At 36.7% G+C, this 27,135-nt stretch overlaps 1 protein-coding gene across 1 annotated transcript in view; it reads left to right on the top strand.

Annotated features, from left to right (window-relative positions):
- The window catches only part of Dnali1 (Putative inner dynein arm light chain, axonemal Dnali1), an 88,645-nt gene extending 61,861 nt beyond the window's left edge, over positions 1-26,784 (top strand). Inside the window, exons 4-6 of the mRNA XM_067137176.2 lie at positions 6,327-6,472; positions 18,900-19,097; positions 26,485-26,784. Coding sequence (XP_066993277.1) covers positions 6,327-6,472; positions 18,900-19,097; positions 26,485-26,520 — 380 coding nt within the window. The 3' untranslated portion in view covers positions 26,521-26,784. The remainder of the gene's footprint in view (positions 1-6,326; positions 6,473-18,899; positions 19,098-26,484) is intronic.
- The last annotated feature ends 351 nt before the right edge of the window (positions 26,785-27,135 follow it).

Raw genomic sequence — 27,135 nt, 5'->3', positions numbered from 1 at the left:
GGTAATCCTGATTTCTCTTCAAGTTTGTAGCAAATATCAAATCAGCACCTGTAAGAATTTTAAGTTTTAGTACGAAGTTATTTGTTCTAAAAAAAGTATAGGCCTATTAATAAAAAATGTGATTTCTGTTGAATGATACAAAAAGCTGTCTGATTTTAAGTAAAACCAACTACTGTGTAGCAAAGTCACCTGATGATGAAGTCAATTAATTACTACTTACACTACTTTATCGTAACATCTCTCATGAATGTATCTCCATTAGTAGGCCTATATCTGGATTAGAAGTCCACGATCACTTGCATAAAAGATATAAGTATAAACACCCATTTCAATACCTTAGAACAAATGTAATTGCTGCGAACACTGAACCTATATCAGGCAGTAAGAAATAAGAAGCTTGGAAGGTGTTCAACAGTCAGGTATCAAGCACTGATTCAGGTGGAGATTGTCGAATGCAGAATAAACATAATAAATAGGCCTACAATACAAGTAATTTACTGATACAAATATCCAGTAATATTATATGAAAATACACTGAGTAAGTTTTGATTGAAATACCTCTCTAAGGTTAATCATTGGCCTAAAGTGAATACCTGCAAGTCTTTTTAATAACAGTGGAGAAGTCAAAATCAAAAACCACGTACAGAGCTCAATGAGCGGTAAGTTATAATGCCACTTCCGACCTAGTGCCAGTCAATTTCAATCAATCAGTCACCACTGATCTGCACTTAGGACAGAAGATGTAGTTTCAGGGATAGGCCTAGTATTTTCTTCAATAATTGCAAAGAATTTGGAAATTTATTGAACATCTCCCTTGGTAAATTATTCCAATCCCTAACTCCCTTCTTAAAAAAAAAACAAATATTTGCCCCACTTTTCATCAACTTTAGCACTGTACTGTGATCTTACCTACTTTTAAAATACCACTGAAACGTATTCGTCTACCAATGTCATTCCACACCACCTATCCACCGACAGCTCGGAATATACCACTTAGTCCAGCAACTTGTCTCCTTTCACCCAAGTCTTCCCAGCCCAAACCCGACAAAATTTTTGTAACGCTACTCTTTTGTCAGAAATCACCCACAACAAATCGTGCTTCTGTCTTTTGAACTTTTCCAATTCTCAAACCAAGTAATCCCAGTGAGGGTCTCATACACAGGAACTGTACTTAAGTTGGGGTCTTATCAGAGACTTATGTGCCCCCCCCCTGCATCCGTACTACAAACCCTAAATACCCTCATAACTATGTAAAGAGAGATCACCTCACTACAATAAAATGAAGTAAAATAAATTAAGAACATACCAGGTACAAAGCCATCCTTCGTTCCAGCATGAACAATAACCAGTCTTCCTCCCTCAGACACAGGTCGACGAATTACTCCTTGAACATCATGTCCAGATTTGTGTGGTTTATTCCAGGAGTATGTGGGTGACCCTGAAAGACAAATGCACAATTGAAACCAAAGACACCTGATGAAGATAAATTATTCCAAGATTTTTTAAATATAAAATGTAATATATAACATATATATTCACCATTCATAAAAATCCAAGTCTCATCCAAGAAAACAACAGGTTTTGGTTTCTCACTGTCCTTATTACGCATGTATTCCCTCAGAAAACAAGATCTCTTAAAACAAATGTCTTCATTTTCTCTAACATACGCATAGGGATCACCTTTACTCCACACAAACCCAATGGCCTTCAAAATTCTTCTTAATGATGTTTCGGAGCCCTTGTACAAATAAGTGTCATAATTTGCTTTCATGTGGTCGAAAACCTTTCTTACAGTTACGACTTCTCCTGTGGGAAGAAAAAAGAGAGTTACAAGGGACTCAAAAGAGCTGTATGACAATACATGCACAAAACATTTCTGGGAGCTTATCTCACCTGCGTGCCAATTTCTATAAATAATGTTGCAATAGATTCCTTATGAAGTCACCTTACCTTTATGTAATTTATCATAAATAAACCTTGCTATCGCTTCCTTAGAAAAACTGTCTATGCCGGTCACTGGATGTTCACGCTTTCGGCGTTTACCTGGTGTAGAAAATTCAACTCCCTTCTTGAAATTTCCTATTACTTTTCGGACTAAACCGAAACTACACTGTAAGAATACACACACAGAAATATATTACATACACATATACCATAAGTCAACATGAATACACAAAGGTTAAGTCTACGAACCGTATCGAAGTCGACACAAGACATGGTACCGGTATAGGCCTAGGCCTACATGATCAGGTTAGGTTAGGTTAGGTTCAGAATGAAATACTGCTCCTTTTCAACTGATTGTCATTATGCCAGAAACTTATCATAGAAACAAGATAAAAACGAACACTTACCCCAGTTAATAATGAAACTCTTGCCATTAGCTTCGTATCACTACGACTGATACCTTCTTCGTCGTCTTCCTATTTCAATTGCTCGTAGCAATGTACAAGCATTTCTTGACCTGAAGCTTGTAAAGGACGTAACCTTGGTTTCCTTTTCGGAGGAGTTTTTGCAGATTTTTCTTCCTTCTTAGACATCCCAATCGAATTCTGTTCGTATAAGTATGGGACGAAATAGGAACGTAATTAATAAAATGATGTGCTCATCATTTCACACAAACTATGTTATTAAATGCATTATCCGAACATGCCACAATTCTACTTACCTGCTATTAGCCAAATAGATTTACAATCCCACAGAAAAAGAAAATATGCTTTAAATATTCTCGCAAATGTATCGCTAGTGACTTTAGAGGCAATGCGGTGGCAACACACAATTCACGCTAGAACAGTGACTGAACGTTGCCAACGTGCCAGATTAACGGTAACAGTAAGACGTCGTATCGGCAAGTAGGGTCCCTAAACTGTATGGTTACCGACACTGAAAAAGACCCAACAGCAAGAAAAGTCACTATAAACCAATACCTTAATATTACAGGGGAGAAAGGGTAAGGTTGCACCCTTAGTGTACGTCCTTACACGGAGAGGACTAGGCATGTCAGTGCCTGGATCAACAGTTGGTTCAATGCAACTTTGAAGTTCTTTTGACAGGACTGCATGGGTGGTGGTAGTATAGTCATTTGATAATATTTATAAATTATCATTGCACTGTGATTTAAAGCTAATATGGACAATGTACACATTTACTGTTTTGGGTAAATAGCTATTTTCCTTGATATTTTTGAGAATTTTTGGATCCTTTTAAAGGTATTTTTAAAGCATATATTTTACATCAAAATCCAGACACTATTAATGAATATTCTTGTCCACTTTTCTAGATTTTGAATAGACCCATATAATAAATATGTATAGAATTCAGATCAGGTTATTTTGCATAAGAGGACCAAAGACTCAATTTGTATATGTTATTAAGGCAATAAGAGTTTACTGATGGACGTTGTGGAATATTTATACTAGTTCAAAATATGGTACCTATAATGTGTATGATTACCATTACGAGCAGCTAAAATCAGTAGTATACAGTGAATATTGTTTACAGCTGAAGTTTCCATTTTATTATACTTTAAACAAGATCTGTCAAGTGCTTCATAACATTCCTTGTAAGTCATATTAAAATTATAGTCTAGTTAAAGTAGGGTTTTTAGAAGGAATAAATATGAGAGTTTTGAAACTTAACACACTTGTTCCTAAATGTCTATTGAAGATTTTATCAAAAGTCCTGAAAAATTTGAGGTGAGCTCTAACCACCATACGGAATGGCTATTTTTGGTTTTTCGTGCATATCTCAAAGATGGTTGGTCATAGTCCAAAAATAGTTATGTACAAAATTGTAGCTAACAATCTTAGCAACAATAAATTTTGTGCTCACTTGTGGAAAATAAAAGAACTTGACAAAATTCTTCCAGGGACATGCAAATGTCATGGGTTGCAGTCATCTCCACGACCCACTTGCTTACGACACTATCTGTGATACCCTGTCTCCACCCATGCTTTTCATACTATGCATTAAAGTTTGTTCAATGGTCATATCTGACCAAACTACCATCCAAAAGTCCTTTACATCATGAAGTATCCTTCATTCATGAATGTGTCAAATTCTTATTGTGTCATTATGCATGGTCGTTTCAACATATCCTGTATATAGATGAGACAATTTGGTATATGCAAAATGGCCACAGGCATGGAAAAATTGTATCATTTGCTGTACACAATTGAGATGGACATCCCAATCACCTGAGGTGGTGGTAATTATTGTTTTAAGAGGAAGTACAACTAGGCAACCATCCTTTAAACAATCACTCGATATATCAGTGTGAATATACTGCTTTGCCATATTAATCATACGGTACTGAAATCCTGAATCCAAAGTGTTGCAGACATACATTGCACAATATTAAGACATCACCTAGCTTATGGGGGTGGGGAGGATAGCATCATCACTTCCATTTAATTAAATGTTGGGGTTGGGAAGAATTGAGAGAAAGAAGAAGAGCTGCTCGACTAAGTGGTATGTTCCGAGCTGTCAGCGGAGAGATGGCGTGGAATGACATTAGTAGACGAATAAGTTTGAATGGCGTTTATAAAAGTAGGGAAGATCACAATATGAAGATAAAGTTGGAATTCAAGAGGACAAACTGGGGCAAATATTCATTTATAAGAAGGGGAGTTAGGGATTGGAATAACTTACCAAGGGAGATGTTCAATAAATTTCCAATTTCTTTGAAATCATTTAGGAAAAGGCTAGGAAAGCAACAGATAGGGAATCTGCCACCTGGGCAACTGCCCTAAATGCAGATCAGTATTGATTGATTGATTGTAAATAGCCGTACATATTACCATAGTGTTAGACAAGGTTACTAAATATGAAATATATATGTATTTATAAATTTTGTGAACAGCTGGAGTAAAAAGGAATAAGTGAGATACTCATTTTGAGGACAATTATTTGATGCTCCCCAATATTTTTATGAGCTTTTTGTGAAGCAACTGACGGTTTAGGAGGTATGAGCATTTAAAAAAATTTACAATGGTGATACTCTATTATCTCAGAAAGTATTAGAAACACAACAAAGTGAAAAGATCCTTTTTCCAACCTTGCTATGTCTTGGTTTCACAAATAATTCAGTTGGGGTTAAAGCCATGAGCAGAACCATCAGAACCACCACAATATCTTTACCAATAACTATGATGTTGCCATTAATGCTTTCACGGCCCGTACTTATAGACATGATAGGCTTTTGGGCTTATACCGTGTCAAGAAAATAAGGTGAAATTCTTAACGTTTCGCAGAAAACTGTGACCTTCTGGTGGCGAATGAACGTACCATTTCCACTTCTATTATAACGTTCCGAAATTCAAAGTGTCATTATTTAAGAAGCCTTTCTCATCGGCAATCGAGATTTCCTCTGAGGATGCAGAGCACAGTTTTCTGAGAAACGTTAAGAATTTCACCTTATTTTCTGGACACGGCATAAGCCCAAAAGCCTATACACTATCATAACTATGATGTTGTCACTGATCATGGATTTGTCAATTACAGTCTTGTATGTAATTTTGTTACAGTTTTTTACATAACTATTCTTGGACTATAACTAACCATCTTTGAGATAATAATGAAAAATCGAAAAGCTGCACCAACTTTTCAAGATGGCAGTTCGAACTCACCTTAGATTTTTCAAGACTTTTGATCAAATCTTCACTAGACAGCTATGAACAGTGTGCAAAGTTTCAAAATGCTCATATATTCCTTATATTTGTCCATTTTGAAAAATAAGTGACTGGATTATTAAACATTCTATTGTATAATATGTTGAGGAATACAGTAAGGAGACAAGATGTAAACAATGTGATAGCTGGTGATTTTAAAATTCTATAACAATGACCTAAACCTACATGGTGAGGAGTATCAAAGAATCTTATGCCTTTGATAAAGAGATTCAGAAGGTCTTTGTTGTAACAAATCCAAATATCAACAGAGACCTTGCCTAAGAGTACATCTCTACCAGTGTTTATCTCCTACGCGAACTTACAGACGTCAGAAACAACACCAGTTTGTGATTTGCAATAGCCCTCTGCAGAAGATTTGGTGTTATAATGGACAACTCTTGTTTTTTTTTTTCAACCCTGATGGTATTAGCTTTAGGAGGCCCTGGCAGTCTTTTAACTTTCACACCCTTTGTGGCCTTTCCTGAACTTTTGTCAATATTCTCAGTCTTCAAAGGATTGTACTTTTTCCCTTTTAACACTGATTAGTGTTAAGATAGTGTGATTACCCAGAAGTTCCTCTTTTTAAAATAATAATCAACATCACATCACTCTCACCCAATAATGAAATAAAGTGAACACAATCTCTCTTTTTTTCTTCAGATGAACTGATTCGCCAAGTGACAATCAACTGTGCTGAACGTGGTATACTTCTACTAAGGGTCCGTGATGAGATTCGAATGACAATCTCCACCTACCAGACGTTGTATGAAAGTGCAATTGCATTTGGTATAAGGAAAGCTCTAATGGTCAGTATACTCTTACATCATTCAGTATGTTATTATTTTATCAACCTCAGTTATCTGTCTCTCTAGCACTTTCCATTTTCTTATATTACCTTTTTTCTCTTCATGTCTTTCTCACTCCCTCACTTTTGTATCTTCTATTCTGTCAACAGTATGAGCACACATATTGCTCCAAACACCAAAGTTTGAATTCTGACAAGATGATGTATGACAAAGGAGAGATAAGCTGCAAGAAACTCACCTCTTCCTATCTCAATTTGGAAAGGTGGCCTTACTGAAGGTCAAGCATCCCAGAAGAGCTGATGTTGGTCCTCCTACAGTCTAAACTTAACATTTTCATTTTAAAAGGAAATATAGCTAAACATTATTTTCTTTTAAGAGCTGTGCAGTACATAGACAATGGCCTTCATCAGTTCCCAGCTAGCCCAAGAATTTTCATCCTGGACTGAGGACTGGAATAAGAATCACTCAGCCTTGTAAATTCAGCTGAGGAATATACATATGACCTGTTGCACAGAAAGAGACTCAAAGTCGGCAATGGAAATTTTACAGCAGAGCTGAACAAAAGTGTTTAGGGTGTAAAAATTGCATTTCTATGTTTTGAATTTTTGCGCTACCTCAAGGTAGCCTAGAAGTCTTCACCATTCACACTCAATGTCATGAAAACTTTGTACAATTGGTTAGAAAATAAGTGAAAACTCTAATTGCGTTTTTCTTAAAATACTGTTAACTTACAGTAATAGCTATAGTCAATAATTAATACCTTCTGAAGTACTGCACCTAAAAGCATGAATGCCTTTTTGAAATGCTCAGTATTTTATGCCAATTTTAAAACCATAAAACTCTCAAAAATCCAACTTTAGGTCCTTTTTCTTGCAATGGGTCACATACAGTATATCCCCCTGTGGGTGGGGGCGGTAGAATAACACCCACGGTATCTTCTGCCTGTCGTAAGAGGCGACTAAAAGGGGCCCCAGGGGCTCTGAACTTTGGAGCGTGGGTTGGCGACCGTGGGGTCCTCAGCTGAGTCCTGGCATTGCTTCCACTTACTTGTGCCAGGCTCCTCACTTTCATTTATACTGTCTGACCTCTCTTGGTCAACTCTTGTTCTTTTCTGACCCGATGTTATTAGGTTTGCGAGGTATAGGGAGTCTTTCATTTTCACGCCCGTTGTGGCCCTTGTCTTCCTTTGGCCGATACCTTCATTTTTCGAAGTGTCGGATCCCTTCCATTTTTCTCCTCTGATTAGTGTTATATAGAGAATGGTTGCCTAGTTGTCTTCCTCTTAAAACAATAATCACCACCACCACCACCACATACAGTATGCACAACTGAATGTAGCTATGTAAACTGTTTATGGTATTAGGAGATCCCCTATACCAAGTGTCAACAGTCTCATTGAGAGTGGATGAGCAGGTATGGATAAGGGCACTCTCTTGTCCTGGGGACAAGAAATTGTTCCCAAAGGCGGAGGAACCAGTTTGATCAACGGCATTAGGATGCAGAAGGCAACAGGAAACCACTGCATTAAAGATCCTGAGAGATATTCCAATATATTCACATGGCATGGCTGCAACGTCAAGATCAGAGCTGGCCGTGTGGATCATCAACCTCCGTTCGGAGTCGACGTCTTAAGAAGAAGATAACAAGTAAAATGTTTCATAACTCATGTTAGTCCACAGACAAAACACAGAAAGCATATCTGTATTGTATTGTATTTTTATTTCGTCCAACTGATCATACAGTGATATGGGACACGTCAATAATCATATTTACAGTAACAAAGGATAAAACAGTAATATACATGCCATGATAAATAAAGAAAAACATACAATGTGGTAAGAGGCACAGATTTAAAAAAAAAAAAAAAAAAAAAAGTGATACATAAGTTAATTTTCAAGAGCTAAGTATTCTTCAGTAGAATAAAAACAATGGTTAGAAACAAATTTGAATAATTCTTTCTTAAATTTTGAACATGGTTTTATCTGCTTAATGTAGTCTGGTAATTTATTAAATAAATGTACTCCTGCATAACTCAAAATTGATTCATATAGCTTAGTTTTGTGTGGTTCTATGTGCAGACTGTGTCTATTTCTAGTATTATACCTATATACATCACAGTTTATGGTGTAACTGTTTACATTCTCCTTCATATATACAAGTGTATGGAAGATATAAAGGCTAGGCAATGGTAAAATAAAATAAAGTTTAAAGTATTTCTTGCAGCTTGTCCTCCTGCCGACACCGGCCATTCCTCTAATTATTTTCTTTTGTAACTTAAAGATCGCTATATCGTGAATTCCCCCAGTAAATGATTCCATAGGTTAGTATGGGATGGACATACGCAAAATACATAATTTGGCAAGCCTCTAAATTAAAACTATTTTTTAAAGATATTATCATGAAATAAATTCTACTAAGCTTTTTCCCTATAAACTCTGTATGTTTTTCCCAGGTTAATGATTCATCCATCCACAAGCCAAGAAACTTTTGTTGATGATGAGTACTCAATTATGGTCTCTCCAAATGATATTGGACTAATTTCCATATTTAAATTAATCTTATGGTGAAATCTAATCACAGAAGTTTTCTGTTTACTTAAAATTAATTTATTATCTTAATAATAATACAGTGAACTAATATCGATCTTGGTACAAACATTACAAAAATTATAGTTACGCCATTCAACAATAAAGCATAATGATGATAATGATCATGATGATATGAATACTAAGTGATATTGCTGTCATCATATCAAATGCCAAATTAATTATGCACCGAACAGCTACAAGGTCTACTACTGGGGGCATGCTCAGTTCACCTGGAAAGACGTTGGTTCGATTCCTCATTAGGAAGTTGAAAAATTTAAGAAATGAGATTTCCACTTCTGGAGGTACACATAGCCATGAGGTTCACCCAGCCTACACCAAAATGAGCACTACAGAACTACTCGCGATTCGTTGATCAATAAAGCAAAGCTATCATCTATGTATCTGATTCATAACGTAATACGGTACCTTTGATATAATTTAGGGACTATTTCTAAAGAACTTCTTAATGAAATATTATACTTTTAGTAGTAAATCATCTGTGAAGAATTCAATTGAATTCTGTAATATTGTAACAAATGTTAGTCAACAATCTTCACATATGATTCATTCTTTTGGCATTTTAAATATGTATCCCAACATTCTTGTTAAAGATACTATTGGTATTGTTAGTGATACTTTCTTTAAACATAGTAAACTTAGTACCGTATGTTTGAAGCAGGTGATTTCATGAATATTTTAGTTTTTGTACTCTCCAACAATTTCTTCTCATTTAATGGCAATATTTGTCAACAAATGGGTCTTCCAATTGGGGCTCCAGCTTCAAGAATCTTGGCAGAAATCTATATAAACAATCTTGAGCATTTCAAAAGTCCTTAATAACATCAAAGGTGTTATATTATGAATCAGACACATTGAATATACCGGTACCTTTGCTATTATTGATCAATGAATCACTAGTAGTTCTGTAGTTTGGGATCAACTTAATTCCATAGATTCTTTTATTAAGTTCACCTTAGAAAATGAGAATAACAACTCACTTAATTTCCTTGATATCACAGTGAACAAAAACAGTAATAACTTATCTTTCAAAATTTTTAGAAAACCCACTCAAATGATCAATACTGTTAAGCAAGAATCTCTTCTTCCCAGAGCTCATAACAGGGCATCTTCCTTTAGTTTAGTTCACAGAGCTCACAAGAAGATTTCAAAAAATAAATTTAGATAATCTATAACATTGCAGTTGGTAATGGATACAATACAGAATTCATAGATAAAATTATTAACAAAATCAGAAGCAAACCAAATTCTGTGTACATTCAGGATTCAAAGAAAAGAAAGACTTCTCTACTTTTACTGTTGTTTGTCCAACCCTTGTCCCATTTCCCTATGGGGTCGGGTATGAGGTGAGATGAATCAGTTGTGGCGGGTTTTTATGACTGGATCCCCTTCCTGACGTCAACCTCATCAGAGGAGTTAATGAGATGAAATGAATGACGTGATATATGATAGTAGGGAGAGGGTGAAACCCGGTGCCGGCACATAGCCTACTCCTGTTAAATAGCACCGAGGTGTCTGCTCAAGGCTTAACGTCTCCATTCGACGGATGAATCACCATTAACAACATCATATGCCCTCCCTCCATATGAGCACTGCAGAAAGGTTTGGAATTTAATCCAGGCTTTTGGCATGCAATCTAGTGATTAGAAATTGTATACCACCACCTCCCCTACCCTGCCGGCCAACATTCTGATGGTGAAAATTTTTTCGACCAACAGGACTCGAACCGGCTAACCTCGGTGTCAAACCGCTTTAGACTTCAGCGCCTTAACGATCATGGCCACCAGGCGGGCGAACTTCCCTACTTTTACTTATACCAGCAAAAATATTTTTCATATCACTAATCTTTTTAAGAAATAGAATTTCTTTCAGAACTAACAACACTAATAGTCAATTGTTTTATAACAATCATAGCACCATTTTAATAGCTTCCTTTTTTAAATTCAAGAGTATACAAGCTCAACTGCATTCAATACATAGCTTTGTATGTAGGACAGACAGAAAGAAGCTTTATAATCTACTACCTTTATGTGGATGCTAAAAGGCAAAATAAGTTTTCAGTTATGAGCTCTCATATGCCTGATTTTAATCATTTTCCTCTACAGGGAGTATAGTTTAAAACTTCACACTTCTGGTCACAGGCTGTGGGAATCTCCAAGCTAGCACCATATGGCTTGTGTCTCTCTTGTTCAGTTCGCTAGTAACTATTGGGCTTTAAAGGTGTGTGATTATTATCACAATGGTTAAGTACTCTACAGCACAGAGAATACTTTTGGCCAAATTTGCACAACAAGAAGAAACAAGTGAATAGGTGACTTTGAAAATTCCATAGACGGTTTTCCAGTTTTACAGTATCATCAAAATGTTTGTTCACAAGTGGTGTAGTACTGGTTCCGTAACTAATGAGAAAACACAGCAAAGGAGAACAGCTCTCAGACAGGAGAGATTAGAAGATATACAGGTAAGACTGCAAGACAGTCCACATGAGTTGCTTTGGAGAGTAGATCAGGAAACTCGTATTTCACATTCGTCAGAACATAATGCAACAAAATTATTACATTTAAGATCTTACCGGACTCCTTCAGTCCGTAACATACAGCCTACAGATTTAATTGCAAGAATATAAGATGTCACAAATTTATAGTGACCGGCCCTGCGTTCTAGATGTAGCATGTCTGTCTCTCATCCAAAGTCCCCGGTTCGATTCCTGGCCAGATCAGGGATTTTTTCCTGGTCCTGAAGGTTGGTCCAAGGTTCACTCAGCCTAGATGATTACAATTGAGGAACTGTCTGACGGTGATATGGCGACCCCAGTCTTGAATGCCAAGAATAGTGGCCGAGAGGATTTGTCACACTGACCATACGTCACCTCTGCAGGATTTTGGGATGAGCAGCGGTTGCTTAGTAGGCCAAGGCCTGTCAGAACTGTAGTGTCATGGGGTTTTTGTTTAATGAATGGTGTCCACTGTTTATTTATTTACATAGTTTACGCCCACATTGGAGCACTTAAATCAAACCCAAACACATTTACGTTAACAAAGAATTAACTGAAGATTTAGCTTGCATCATCTTCTTCCTTTCCCAAAACCTCTTCATTCTGGCTGACCTGGCTGCCCTTTCTTCATCAGATATGACATATTGTTTGTGTTGTACAGTTTTTAATGACAATCTTATTTGTTTGTTCTTGAGAATCCTTTTTTCTTCTCTATTTTCAATTTGCTTCATTGTAATATTCAGCTCTTCTAAATCATTCTGAACTTCTTTAAACCAATTATTTTTTGTTTGTCCACTATAGTATAGTGGATTCAAACTTTCTTTTTATGAGTGATGAAGCATAGTTTAATTCAAGTGGATATGTCAATTCATAGAACAATAAGATCTGGGATAGAGAGAACTTCCACATTAAAACAGCCAAGACCTCTGCACAATCTGAAGACGGGTGTATGATGCGCTATTAGTGCCTGACAAATTATCAATCAGATATTTTTTCAGGACATGATTACTTCCAACCGTTATATTCACAATATTCTCGAATAATATTTTGCTGAACTGACTGAAGAAGGAAAAAGGTACGGCTATTTCCAGCAGAATGGTGCAACAGTCCATACAATGCCTAGTTCTATGCAACGGTTACAGGAAGTGTTCAATGATGATCAGATCATCAGCAAAGGCCTATGGTCCCCCTTGTTCACCTGATTTAAGTACATGCAAATTTTATCTATAGGGAACTCTCAAAGGAAAAGTTTAGAGGAATAATTCTGGAACTGCAGAAGAATTAAAAATCAAAATTAGAAACACTATGTGTTCCATCAGTGTTCATGAACTGCAAAGAGTATTTCAAAATCTCATAAGATATGAAGCTTTCATTGCAGCTGAAGGAGATATCTCTCGACATCTTCTGTAAACACTGGTGAATTTGTTGTTGTTGTTGTTGTTGTTGTTGTTCTTCTTCTTCTTCTTCTTCTTCTGTTTTGGCCATCTAAGGACCATGGAAAGTAACCCTGTGCATTCATCTTAATCCTTCTTTTCTCGAATTCCAATAGTTCATCCTTTCACTTTGCTGTTTCCTCCTCTCTTGTGTCCAGATGTTATTTTTACCTTTCCTCTTTTCCTTCTCCTGGAAACCCTTAAAACTTTGTATCAACCTTCTGAAAGTGGTTCTGTCTTGTATTACATCATCTGTTATTCCAATCTCTGTCATATCTTTTTTTACACCTTGGATCCACTGGTTGCCATTCTTGCTCTTGTAAACTTGGTTAAACACTCGTTTTGTCAATCTACTGTTATCCATCCTCATTATGTGACCAAAATATTTAATTCTCCTCTTTCTGATCGTGTCTAACAGCCTTTCATTTTCTTCATCCTTGTATAGATCCTTCTATGTCTAAACTCTCCTCCCTTCATTTTCAATGGTCCCCAAATTTTCCTCAATATTTTCCTTCCTTTTTTCTCTACCTTTTCTATTTTGCCACCTTTCATAGAGAACATGCATTCTGTGGCATACAAACTCTCTGGTTTGATTACTGTGTTGTAGTGTTTGATTTTACTTTTCCTTGAGAGATTCTTCTCATTGTGGGTATCTTTAGTGAGTTGGTATGCTAGTTCCAGTTTGCTTGCTCTTGATCTCTTTGCTTCCTTATAGAGTCCATTAATCTGAATTATTTCACCTAGGTATTTAAGTGTATTAACCTTGTTGATTTTTCCGTACTCTCTTTTTAGCACTGTGGGTGAATCCCTAATATTTGACATGAATTTAGTCTTCTCAAAAGATATCTGAAATCCAACTTTTCCTGCTATTTCTTTCAGAAGGTTGATTTGATCTAAAGTAGTCTCTATACTTCCAGAGAGGATTGCTATGTCATCAGCAAAGGCCAAACAGTTGACACCAACCCTTTGTGCTTTGAACCTAATATTATCTCATGATAGAGTCCCCTTTCTTTAAGTCTTTCTTCCCATACTCTTATTACCATTTCCAGGACGATATTGAAAAGAATCAGGAAAAGCCCATCTCCCTGCCTGACACCGATTTTAATTTCAAATTCATCTGAGATCTCGCCCATAAATTTCACTCTGGACTTTGTTTCGGTCAGAATTTGGCTAATTATATTGACTGATTTTGTGTCAACTCCAAATTCCTCTAAAATGTTCAGTAGCGAAATTCTGTCTACTGAATCGTATATATTTTTGAAGTCCACAAAAACTATGACATAGTTTTTGTTCTTTGTAACCCTGTCTCATACTACAGTTTTAAGGTTTAGAATCTCTTCTGCCCATGATCTGCCTTTTCGGAACCCACCTTGGTATTCTCCAAGTTGTTTGTCTATTATTGGTTCAATTCTATTTTGAAGATCTTTTGACAGTATTTTATATGTAACTGCTACTAGGGAAATTCCTCTGTAATTGTTCGCATCTGTTTTGTCACCATTCTTATATAATGGGTGTATCAGTGCGTTCTTCCGATCATCAGGGATTTTCTCTGTTCACCATATTCCTTGCATTATGTTTGTCACTTCCTGTCTTGCTTGACTGCCTGCTCCTTTCCACAGTTCTGCAACAATCAAAATCTACCCCTGCAGCCTTATTGTTCTTCAGACTTTGGATTATGTCATATATTTCTTTCTCATCTGGTGGGTCCGAGGGTTTAGCTTTTGTTTGTGGTTGACTGAATTCTAATCTTTCTTCAGGTTCTTTGTGGTCAGTCGTTTTTCAAAATAACGTGCCAACATTTCACAATTGTCCTTGTTGTTTAGTCTGATTTTTCCATTTTCATCTTTAAAACCAAGACTGGGTGGTTGATACTTTGTTGTTTCCTCTTTGAATGTTTTGTAAAAATTTCTTGTATTATGTTTAGTGGAATCATCTTCGATTTGCATGAGCCGACTTCTTTCATATTTTCTCTTCACATTTCTTATAGTTTTAGAAGTTTGTTTCTGCACTGTCTTGTAAATCTGAAAATTCCCACTGGTTTTAGAGGAATGCCACCTTCTCCAGGCTATCAGTCTTTCATTTTTGGCCTCTTCACATTCTTCATTCCACCATCTACACTTTTTTACCCTCTTTAGAGGGCATAGTTCCTGTGCAGCTTTAGTTATTTTTGTTCTCAGATCCTCCCAATTCTTTGCACTGTCCTTTTCGAACTTCTCTTTGAATTTTTGGTTTACTTCCGAGTTGTTTTTTTCACATTTCGACATCAAATTCTCCCGTTTGTTCTCTTGTTTTGTCTATTTTGAGGGATGAATCTCATTTTTATGGTCATGAGGTAATGATCACTCTCAATGTTGGCTCCTTTTTTTACCTTTACATTTTTGATCTCCTTTTTGCTCTTAGCAGAGATAGCTACATGGTCAGGTTTTTTGTTTTCTACACAGCTTTCTAAAGTAGGTAGACATTAGTTTGAGATTAAAAGCCTTGCATAGCTCTACAAGCCTTATTCCATTTGTTCTTTTTTGTACCGGGAACTCTCCTAAAATCTTCTTATAAATCCTTTCTCTCCCAACCTGTCCACTGAAGTCTCCAAGTAACACTTTGATGTGATCTGTATGAATTTTGTGGATTTCATTTTCCAAGAGTTCCCAGTACTCTTCCACATTGTCAGAATTTTTCCTGTTATCATTTATTGGAACATGAGCATTAATTAATGTATAATTTTTATTTCCACAACTTATGGTCAAAAGAGACATCTTTCAGAAGATGAATAGAAGTTTTTGACTGATTCCATGCATTTGTGTACTATGAAAGCAGTTCCTAGGTGGGGTACGTTTTTCATTATTCTCTTCCCTGGTTTTCCTTTGTATATTCTGTAATTTTCTAAGTCTAACATATTACTGTCTGCATATCTGGTTTCCTGAAGAGCAAGTATTAAGATTTTCTGGTCATCTAGAATTTTGATTAGTTCTTTTAGTTTTCCAACTTTCAGAAGTGTATTAATATTTAGCGTACCAAGGAAGTATTTTTGTTTTGGTCTCAGTTTGCTGTTAGTTGATGGGTCAGCAGTAGAAGGCTCCGACTCCTTCTTGCATGCTGTTCTGGGCTCTCCAGAATCCTTGGGACCAGTTGCACGGCATACTGCCGTGGAAGATTGACATTTCCGATTACCACCTGGAGTAGTTATTCCTTAAGTTTGCATCATGCATAGGTTACTTGACTTTCTTGGGGAACGGTTTCTTGACCGTTCCAAGATTAAAATTACGGTTGTGAGCTGTTGAGTTGATTTCTCAGCCGCACCTCACATGGTGTACAGACGCTGACCACAACACCACTCGTTGCGAGAACAGACATGTGTGGATTTAAGTTTTAAACGCAGTTCTTCTACCTCCTTTGCCATTGGGATTTGTTGTCCTCCTTCACCATTGGAACTGTTGACCTCTTCATTTGATGGATTTTAGTGACATTTCCTTCACTAAGGGGCGTCACTCTCCTAAGGGAGCTCATCCACCCGAAGCCGCTGGCTCCCTTAGGGTGTCAGGTTATTTTCCGCTGCCTCTCCGTTGAGTTGCTGGCAGTACGGTCTACTCCATTATTGTAGCAGGGTATCCTGGCCAGACTGAATTTATTTATTTATTTATTTATTTATTTATTTATTTATTTATTTATTTATTTATTTATTTATTTATTTATTTATTTATTTATTTATCTAACCTACATATCTATCCTGATCATATACTGTATATAGATGGTGAGTTCAGTTTTGTTAATTTTCAATAGGTGTAATAATGCCAATTCTTCGAGACGACTATGACTGCCCGCCATTGCGGGCACTGTGCTCGTTGTCACTGCTTCTCTGCACTCCTATGCCTCAGTACTCTGTTATGAAGTCTTAAATTATACTCCCTGTACAGTACATCAGGATCTCATTATCTTGTGTGTAGGCAATAAAGGCAGTCTCATGAACATATAGGAGAATATATTCATATACTTATAAAAGATTCCAAATTACCACCTTAATGATATTAACATTATCTACAATATTCTTTTCAAAGAATTACAATTTTCTTTTCATCTAATGAAACATTTAGAGTATGACAGACATTACAGGCTTCCCCTTCCCACTGTGGTTCTGGGTGTTTATGTTTTCCCAATATGTACAAAACTATACCACACTAACAACTACCACACAAACATGTATTAATTAATAGATCTCTCCAGATAGCCTTGGCATCAGGAAGGACATTTGGCTGTAAAACTGGGCAAAGTTCACTTGTGCAACACAGATCACACTTGCAGCTTCACCAGGCAGAAGCAGAAAGTAGTAGTAGTAGTCCAGCTCCATAAAGGCCTTTGGAGAAGTGGGAGGACTTTCTTTAACCTCAGCACTGAGTGGGATAGAGTGGTCAGCTTTGAGCCCAGCTGCCTTAGCCCCCACTATGTGAGGGACATCCTCAGCTTTTGAAGATACGTTAACAAAAAATCCAATATAAGATATAGAATAAAATATTGGCCAAAAAATAAAATAAGGATGCACTTAATGGCCAAAACACTGAAGAACTCTGTAAGTCTCTTGCAGCAGTCACCCTAAGTGTCAGTGGCGTATGCTGGGATCAAGACATGGGCTACCACTAGACTTAGGTTACCCCTTTTCGATGGTTGGTTTAGTGAACATCAAACCTTCAGCGTTTTGAGCTGCAGCCAACAGACAATGGAGAAGGCCGTTGTGTTGTGAAGGCTGCTTCACAAGCTACTTCCCTGGCCTCTGCTACTGCCAATGCTCAATCCCTGATCAGTGGAGATGGTAGCCTAAGGTTTAGCAAATTAAAGTCCAGTTTTGTGGCTGAATGGATAGAATGCTTGCCTTTGGTCTGTTGGCCCTGGATCAATTTTCAGAATCAAACCCTCATACAGTTAATTCCCGTGGCTTGGGGACTGTGTGTTCCTGACATCTTCACCATTCATTTTATCCTCATTAGGACACCATCAAGCCTATATAGATGCCATGCACCATTATTATTATTAAATACAAATGTTGAATTTTACAGTAGTCGTATCCATCGTTCACTGGTTAATTACCTTACTCAGGAGATCTGTGGTGGTGTCCAACCCATTATCATGGGTTCGACTCCAAACAACGAAAGAGAACCTGAAAGATTGCATTCCATTTTAACAGATCTATCTATAAAAGAAAACTATATTACTTCTATAACAGCAGCCCTGTGGTGTCCTCCTACATGGGTGTAGAAGTAAATGGAAGTGAAATACCATCACTCTGTTATCTACATGTCAGAAGTATGAGGTGAAGAAGTATATACGATGAATAACGCATGGTTGATAGTTAGCAGTGACGATCTAACAGACCGAAGCTTAGCACACCTATCTCCCCTGGTCCCACTCCTATCCAATATACAGCAGCAAGTCACGTGGAGCGAGTAGAGGGGAGAGGAACGAGAGTCTGGGCTGCGATATCAGTCTCCGATGCCTTGCTCTCAGAAATACGTGTGACGTTTTTTCTCACCTCTTTCAAGTTTTGTAAATGGAAAAATGTGTCAAATGATTACATTATAACATGCTTTAGACTTCCATCATTCTCAATTGAGGTTTGGGCTTCACTGATAGCCTTGGTAGCCCTCAGTATATGCCACTGCTAAGTATAGTTTGTCAACACACACATGCTAGGTAGGACCTTATTTCACATCCTGGAGCATCTGTTCCAATTTTAGGCCTACAAAGTCACATCAAATTTGTACACATGCATGTACATGAGGCTTATGCCCAAGCCCCTCAAATGAATAAGCAATAACAATAATAATTTTAATGATCTGAATTTGATGACAAACATTTTCTGTTACTTATACTATTCCATAAAAATAATGATTATTAAAATATTGCAGGCTGAAGAAAGCAAAGGAGACATGGAATTAACAATCGATACTCTAGCAGGAGAGAAAAAAGATCTTCAGAAAGAAATTGTGGAACTAAAGGCAAAGATCGACTACATTGAAAGACGAGCAAAAGAAAAGCAACAGGCAGAAGAGGCCAAGCATAGCGATGAATTAGAATTCTATAAGAAAACTAACCAACAGCTCAAGGTAAGCAGTAGTATTCACATTCTTCTCTATCCTATCCTGTCTCTAAATTCATAACTCTTATTCCTGATGAGCAAGTTGTGTAGCTAGTGATGGGCAATGCTCTCGCTCGAGACTGACGTCGCAGATCTCAACACTCTCGCGAGAATCTCGAGACCGATCCTCCTATAGTGCAAGCTGTGCGGCGTACCGGTAACTACGACTGTATACTTGATAGTGGGCCTATATCATTGGTAGTTATTGCACGAAATAAAGTTTTCATATGGAAACGTGTGAGCCAATACATTTTGTCAACAGCCTGGAAAAGTACTGCATGTTTAACTGTGAACCTCTTAATACCATTAATGAAAGTGAAAACAGACTGCTCACAACTTATTTGGTGTGGGCATCTTAGTTGAATAATCCTGTATAATTTTGGAATAACTGTAGATAGGATGTACACCTACTTGGATACTAGAGGCGTGCTTATTCGAACTTGAGGTGGAGAAGATGTGCTTTGCTACATATGCAACCCCCATTACATATGAGTAGAATGTGTAATCTAAAATGCCCAATTCTTTCAGCCGAGGTGATGGGCAACGCTCTTGAGACCGATTCTCGTGCGTTGCGAGCTGTAGGATGTAAACCTACCTGGATGCCTCGCAATCGTTGTCGGCAGGGTATCTTCCTGTGATACAGGCCGGACCGGAGGTGTTCTGTGACTATTCCTCTTCATTTATATTATGTGTTTTTAAGTGTCAGATCATCCCAGAAGTATTTCTACCGACGAATTTTGAATAACACAACGGGCTGTGCTGTGCGGGATCTCTTCAAAATAACCAACGACTTACATTGCATTTCGGACATCGTCTTCAAGTCGTCGCGTACAACTAGACACAATTACACATTGCACTGTCATATACCGAAGCAACTAATTATTATTATTATTATTAACAAATACATCGCAAATGGGAAATATCCCGGTGGCAATGGTCATTCAAGTAGTGTAATAATAACCAGCATACTGATGTGGGCAAGTTTTCATAAACAGGACCATAAGGGATTGGAATAAATTACCTGCAGCAGTTTTGGATAGATTCTCTTCCGGTATCAAATCGTTTAAGAAGATGATTAGTGTTAGTGTAAAGTAAAAAGTAAAAGCTGTAAACGACGGACACTGAATTTGTGATTTTTCTGCTGGATTTATAATGTTAAACTAGTAGTATTTCTTCTAATATTTTCTCTCCATGGAATTTCTTGTTGTACTCCTGTTGTAGTTGTTGGGTAGTTATGTTTTAACTTTAATATCACTTGCAATGTTAAGCTAGTATTCAGTTCAACCTATAGTATTTTAAGCCACAGTGTTAAGTAACGGTAATTCTTAAGTTGTGTGTGAATTTGTGTATGACGATGCTAGGTTTAGAATGTTAAATTAGTAGTACTTCTTGTAATATTTCCTTTCCATGGAATTGCTTGTTGTACTCTTGTTGTTGGGTAATTATACTAACTTTACATATGACGTGAATACTTTATAACATTGTAAGGAATTATTTCCTTCGTCACTAAAACATCGGCAAATACAAGCAGTGGTCATAATATGATATTGAATGTGGGGTCTGATAACGATGTAAACCTACCTGTCGAAAGAATTGGAGCAAACGCAAGCATTTTAGAGTACACATTCCACTCATGCGTAATGGTGGTTGCATATGCAGCAGGGTGCATCCTGCCTCGTCTCGAGTTCGAATAATGCACGCCTCTAGTATACAAGGTAGATGTACCTACAGACCTACAGTAGCCGTCAGTTTCTGTACTTAGCCTATTCATTCGTGTGCTTACAATACCACTGCATACAATGCCGGAATGCGTATCCTTTATAATTATGTTATACTGCGTCAAAATAGACCTCGCTAGAAATGAGAGAAATGAACGCCCTAGTCGCTTGACACGTGTTTACGGAATGGAGAAGGTACGTGGTTTGCTATTCGCATACTCGGTGAACACAACATTCAGCTCCTTCTACCTGTAGGCCTACGACACGCTGCTTGCCACACAATGCGGGGACAACGCTCTTGAGATCTCTCGAAATTTCTCGCGAGAAATAGTGCCTGCGCTACTCTCGAGAAATCCTGAGAAATCTCGAGACATCGTCTCAGACTGCCCATCACTATGTGTAGCTATGAGCTTGCATTTGGAGATTGTTTTCTGTCATTTTTTCTTCAGTACTCCTATTCCTGCTGAGCAAGTTGTGTAGCTATAAGCTTGAATTTGGAGACTGTTTTCTGTCATTTTTACTTCAGTACTCCTATTCCTGCTGAGCAAGTTGTGTAGCTATAAGCTTGCATTTGGAGATTGTTTTCTGTCATTACCGATTTTAATATCAGATAGATGCCAGAGCTATGATCATACATTCTCACCCCTATTTCCCAGCCCATTGTTGTCAGGACCTGATCAGTGCAACATTAAACCATGGGAAAAAAGAAATAATGTCTTCTCTAATTTTGTGAGTTTCTCATCTTTATTTATCTGAACTCTTGTTTTATCTTATGATTTTGGACATTAAACAATGTTATATTATCTGTATATATTCTCACTCGACAGTATTTGGTGAACATTGTATATCTAGCAGTAGCATAGCCAAGATCAACTGATGGGGGGGTTTGTAGTTGCAAAATGATGATAGAACATATGAAGGTGCTTGTGCATGGGTTGTGCACGCATACATTATAAGGACACTGATACAAGTAAATGATGTTGATATTCAGATTGCAGTACCGGTACATTACAAAATTTTACATTAAAATACAGAACAAGAAAAATATGATCAAAGCAAATATTTTTACAGTGAATGGTACATTCAGATTACAATCTAATATCCAACTTCTGAGGCTTCTTAGAAAATAGTTTCAAGAGATCTGTTGGTTTTACAATTTTGTCTCTGTGAATGTTCAACACTTTGAGTCAAATTTTACTTGTTTATCATCAGTTTCTGTTTATTTTCTTTTGTAAAAGTTCCATGGGGACGGGGGCTGCGTACTAACCCCAATAACCCCACCTTACCTACCACCCTGACATACCATGGTTGGCGAAGCTTTCAGTCTTGCCATGCTTCCCATGCTATTGCAATGTGTTCTAGTGTTAATCACTTGTTTTCTGTAGTTCATTTGAAGTGATTAAGTAAAGTGGATAATAATCATTATATCTGAAGTGACACCAGGTGCATCACATGTACTACAGGAGCTCCAAAATCCTCGTCAGGAAAGTACTTGTATAGCCATGCACAACAAAGGCAGAAAACATAGTCTCAGCACTAGTCTATGTGAGATAGAGTGGTCAGCTCTATGCCCTGCCCACTTTTCCCCCCAGGAGTTAACCTTTTACTCATTTTTGTTGTAGGCTGAGTGAACCTCAGTGACATGTGCCTTTCCAGGAGTGGAAATCTTGTTTCTAAATTTTTTTTGACAGAACCCACAGCCTTCAAGGTGGCCTTTACATTTTCTGGAAAAATTGATAATGATTTAATAATACTACCACTTATTTCTCAGTGCCAACTAATAGGAGTTGTTTCAGAACTTTAGATATTGTCAGAGGTACATGGTTGTTAAATTGAAAAATGTTTATAGTAAAGTAAATCACTGTCATGTTGGTACACACATTCATTTTTGTAAATGTAGAACCAAATATGGCATCACATAGCAAAAGTTTCCTCATAATTAATTCACCTTGTATATCTCCCTGTGGGTGGGGGTGGTAGAATAACATCCCCAGTATCTCCTGCCTGCTGTAAGAGGTGACTAAAAGGGGCCACAGGAGTTCTTAACTGGGGGGAGGGGGGGGAGAGAGCATGGGTTGGCGACCATAGGGCCCTTAGCTGAGTCATGGCATTACTTCCACTTACTTGTTCTAGGCTCCTCACTTTCATCTATCCTGTCTGACCTCCCTTGATTAACTCTTGTTCTTTTACAAACCCAATGCTTTTAGGTTTGAAAATCTGAAGGAGTCTTTCATTTTCACACCTTTCATGGCCCTTGTCTTTCTTTGGCCCAGACATTTTTATTTTTTGAAGTGTCAGACCCCTTCCATTTTTACCCTCTGACTAGTGTTAACAGAGGATGGTTGCCCAGTTGAACTTCCTTGTAAAACAATAATCACCACCATCGCCACCACCACCACCACCACCACCACCACCACCACCACCACTCACCTTGTATGTCTAATCTTTTGACATGTTATTATTCTAGGGCCTTCTAGTTCTCATGTAGAATATAAATATTATAGTCCAGAATTATGATTCCCTAAGTACATTTATGTCATGTTTCTGCTAATATTTCACCATACTACAAAGTGGATCCTAGACAGGCACTAATATCTACAGCACTGCATTTCTTTAAATTTGCCTCTATTTTCATTATTTCTTTTTCTCTCTACTTATATTTATTAAGCAAAAATGCATGCATGAAGTGAATATTGTTCAAGATGAACTCATTTTACTACTTTTACTACTTTATTCCACTTGTTTCACTCTCTTTGGTCGATTGTACTAAGAAAATGAATGCTGAAGCAGTACTTTCCTCCCTTGTACATATATACTTGAGGTAGACTTCAGGATCAGGATGATTATGTACTTAGGACAAAATATCTGCAATTTTCAATCTGGAAGTTGCCTCAATGGATCAGACCTGGAGATACTAGAAGGTATCAAATAGACTTCATTATGATTAGGCAGAGATTCAGAAACCAGATGCTGGATTGTAAAACTTTCCCAGGAGCAGACAAATTGTTGGTCATGAAATGCCATCTAAGTTGAAGTTGAAGAAATTGAAGAAAGGAGGAAATGCAAGGAGATGGGATCTAGACAAGTTGAAAGAAAAGAGTGTGAGGGATTGTTTCAAGGAACATGTAATGTATTGAAAAGGTTGACCATTTAATAAACTTAATTTGTTTTAACTTAACATATAAACATTCAATACGGACCAAACATGAAATTTATTATTTGTAAGGTCACATGGTTCGCAGGGGAGGACTACATAGATAATAATAGACATAAACAACTTCATAAATCGAAATACCAGTGGATATAGCCATACCTCACAAGTAATAATAATAATAATAATAATAATAATAATAATAATAATAATAATAATAATAACAACAACACATACTAATCAAACTTGATATTTTCACTATTTACCCATGGGTTTAGAGAATTGTTTCCAAATTATACTAGTCCATTACACACATGTATCACTATGTAACTTTTTTATGTACTGTATATACTGTATATATAAATAAAAGATACAAAGTAATATTTTAAAATGAATTGCTACATTACACAGCTATATGGCACTCTTAAATTATTTTATTTTTACCTTTTCCACAAATCTAAAAGGGTTTTTGCTTTAATTTTACAACCGACTGTTTCTCGATCAAAGTTTATAGTTTTAGTATGAGTTTCATCATTTATTTCCAGTTTTTTCCACAAATTCTTCAAATTCCATCAGTTTCTATGATGCATCTCTGCAGTCTTGAATTTTTAAGTGAGGTTCAACAGCTGCACTTCCTATACAATAATAAAAAAATAACATTTTAGCAAGCTGATTATGCTCTACTGTATTAACAGTTACTGTTTCAAACTTACCACTTCCTGCATTTTCATTTTCTTCATTGCCACTGCCATGTTCGGCTGCATTTACTATACCATCAATAACTTCGTCAAGGTCTGACATCCTGCTTCAGCTGGTATATTCTTGTCGATATTGACGTAATCCTGTGGTTTGTTTCTTTCGGTAATCAAGCAGCATAAACTAGTGGATAGGGTATTTGTTTTCATTGTTTCTTTTAATGCCACTTTTCCAGAAGAATTTGTTTTGCACTTGTTGGGCCAATGCCGTTAAAGGCACTGAGAATAAATTTTCTTTGTTAATTCATCCACAGGCTGGCACTGCTGCATGTTTGCAAAACCAACCACAGAACATAGTTTTGGTAGTGTACTTTAAAACTTTTAATCGCTCCTTGATCCATTGGTTGAGTAGTGCTAGTTGTATTTGCCAGTAGGAAACAAAGTTGTACGTTTGACAACTTTAGAAAGTGGGATGACTTATTGCATTGTCTATAAACAACAAGATATGCCGTTTGTGCATCTTCATCTTCTGATTCAATGTCTTCAACCATTCCTCTATTATTTCTGTATTCATCCATGGTTTTCTATAAGAATCCCACACTACCGGTATGTCAGACAACTGAACAATTTTGAAGCATCTTGGCTTACAAGCTTTCACTCATTTTGTTTTTCTAGTTTTCCAATTGCAAATCAGCACATCAAAATGGTCTATCTCTCCTTTAGCTGTTTTCCAGTTTCAGTATCTTGTTTGGCACAAAAAAATAAAATAAACTTGTTTCAACACAGTTTGCAGTGTTTTCTGGCTGGTAGTCTGCAACTAAACATTTGATTTCAACTTTCAAGTCATTGAGAACATCAATATCAACATTGTTTACTTCTCTGCTCATTTGTCCAAATGTTATTTCAAGTATGGCATGAAAACTCTCCAACCATCCATTTGATGCATTAAAATCTTCTTTGTTTAGTCTATCCACCACCAGTTTTGCTTGAGTTTGTAGAATAGGTCCTGAAATAGGCAAAATTTGAGTTCTTGCATACAAAAACCAGACATATATTATTGCATTTTTGTCCTCATTTTGGTTTTTCTTTACTTCCTCTCCGAATCACCACTTTGTTCCTTATTCAACCACTCACTTTTTATTTTGTCCTTGATTTTATTTTTCAGAATTTCATGCACTTGAGTTTTCCCACATTTAAACTTTTGTCCTACCACAATTGTTTAGCACTCACTTTACTTTTCTTCATAACACTTAATAAGGTCTATTTTCAGTTACGACAACATGTTGCTTTTAACTTTATTCATTTTGTTGATGGTGGATGTTTGTATTCTTTGAAATACCATACAGTACTGACTGTTTACCCATGATCTATAATTGGTTTTGTAAATTTAGAATCAGTGGGAAATTTAGGTACAGTATTGTGTCAGTAAACTAACAGTACATCTGCTTACAGTGTGATGTATGTATATAACTGATAAGTATGCCAATAGCCAAAGAATGAATGAATTTGAAACTAATTAATATTTCTCAACAGAAATTTCCTGTTTTATACATGGAAGTAGGATTGTTGAAATGCAAAAATTATTTTCATTTCCATGTTAGATAGTTTCCATTTTATTTGAGTTGTTTTTAATGTATCAACTATGAGAAATCGAAGGAACCACGGAAATTTTCTGACAAACAGGTTTTGGGCTTTTCCAGTTTCCAGCTTAAGCATTTTTCACAGTATTTTGAAGTAGTTGCTATATTATAATATGAATTCTGATTTTGTATTTTCTTTGTTCTTTTACAGGCCCAGTTGGAAGGAATTGTAGCTCCAAAGAAATAAAGCAGTGCAATTTACCTCACTTTATATTCAATTGTGATTTAGAGACTAATTTTGAAGTATGCATTAAATCATGCCTTGGATTTATATGAAAGTGATTTCTTACCTTTAGACTTCTAAATGCTGGGTTATGAATACCGTAAGACAATATGCATCTGACTGGTCTGCCTAGTAAGCTACTACTCTCCTCCAAATTTGATACACAAAATATTTTCTTCATTATTCAAAGTATAAATTCTGTGGAAATACTGGAAATATGTACACCTCTGGACATAAAAATCAATCTGTCTCTAAATGCTGCTGTTTTCTTGGTATGGTCACTAATACAAGCAAGAAACATTTGACGGGATGCCAGTTTAACAATTTTACCCTGCTTCAAAATAGTCATTCTTAATGAAATGTTTCTAACCTTGTTGTGTCCATGGACTTTACTTGTTCCACTGACCAATATTTCTATTCATACATGCTTTTGAAAGAGACTTCTGAAATCAGAAAAACAAAATCCTGATAGGACTTGGCTTGCCAAGTGACCGCTGCTCAGCCTAAAAGCCTGTAGATTACAAGATGATGTGTGGTCAGCATGACAAATCCTCTTGCCTGTTTTTCTTGGCTTTCTAG

Source organism: Anabrus simplex, chromosome 1, assembly GCF_040414725.1.
Source record: "Anabrus simplex isolate iqAnaSimp1 chromosome 1, ASM4041472v1, whole genome shotgun sequence".
In the NCBI taxonomy this organism is placed as follows: domain Eukaryota; kingdom Metazoa; phylum Arthropoda; class Insecta; order Orthoptera; family Tettigoniidae; genus Anabrus; species Anabrus simplex.
The sequence above is the reverse complement of the archived record's forward strand: the minus strand, read 5'-3'. Positions and strand labels throughout refer to the sequence as shown.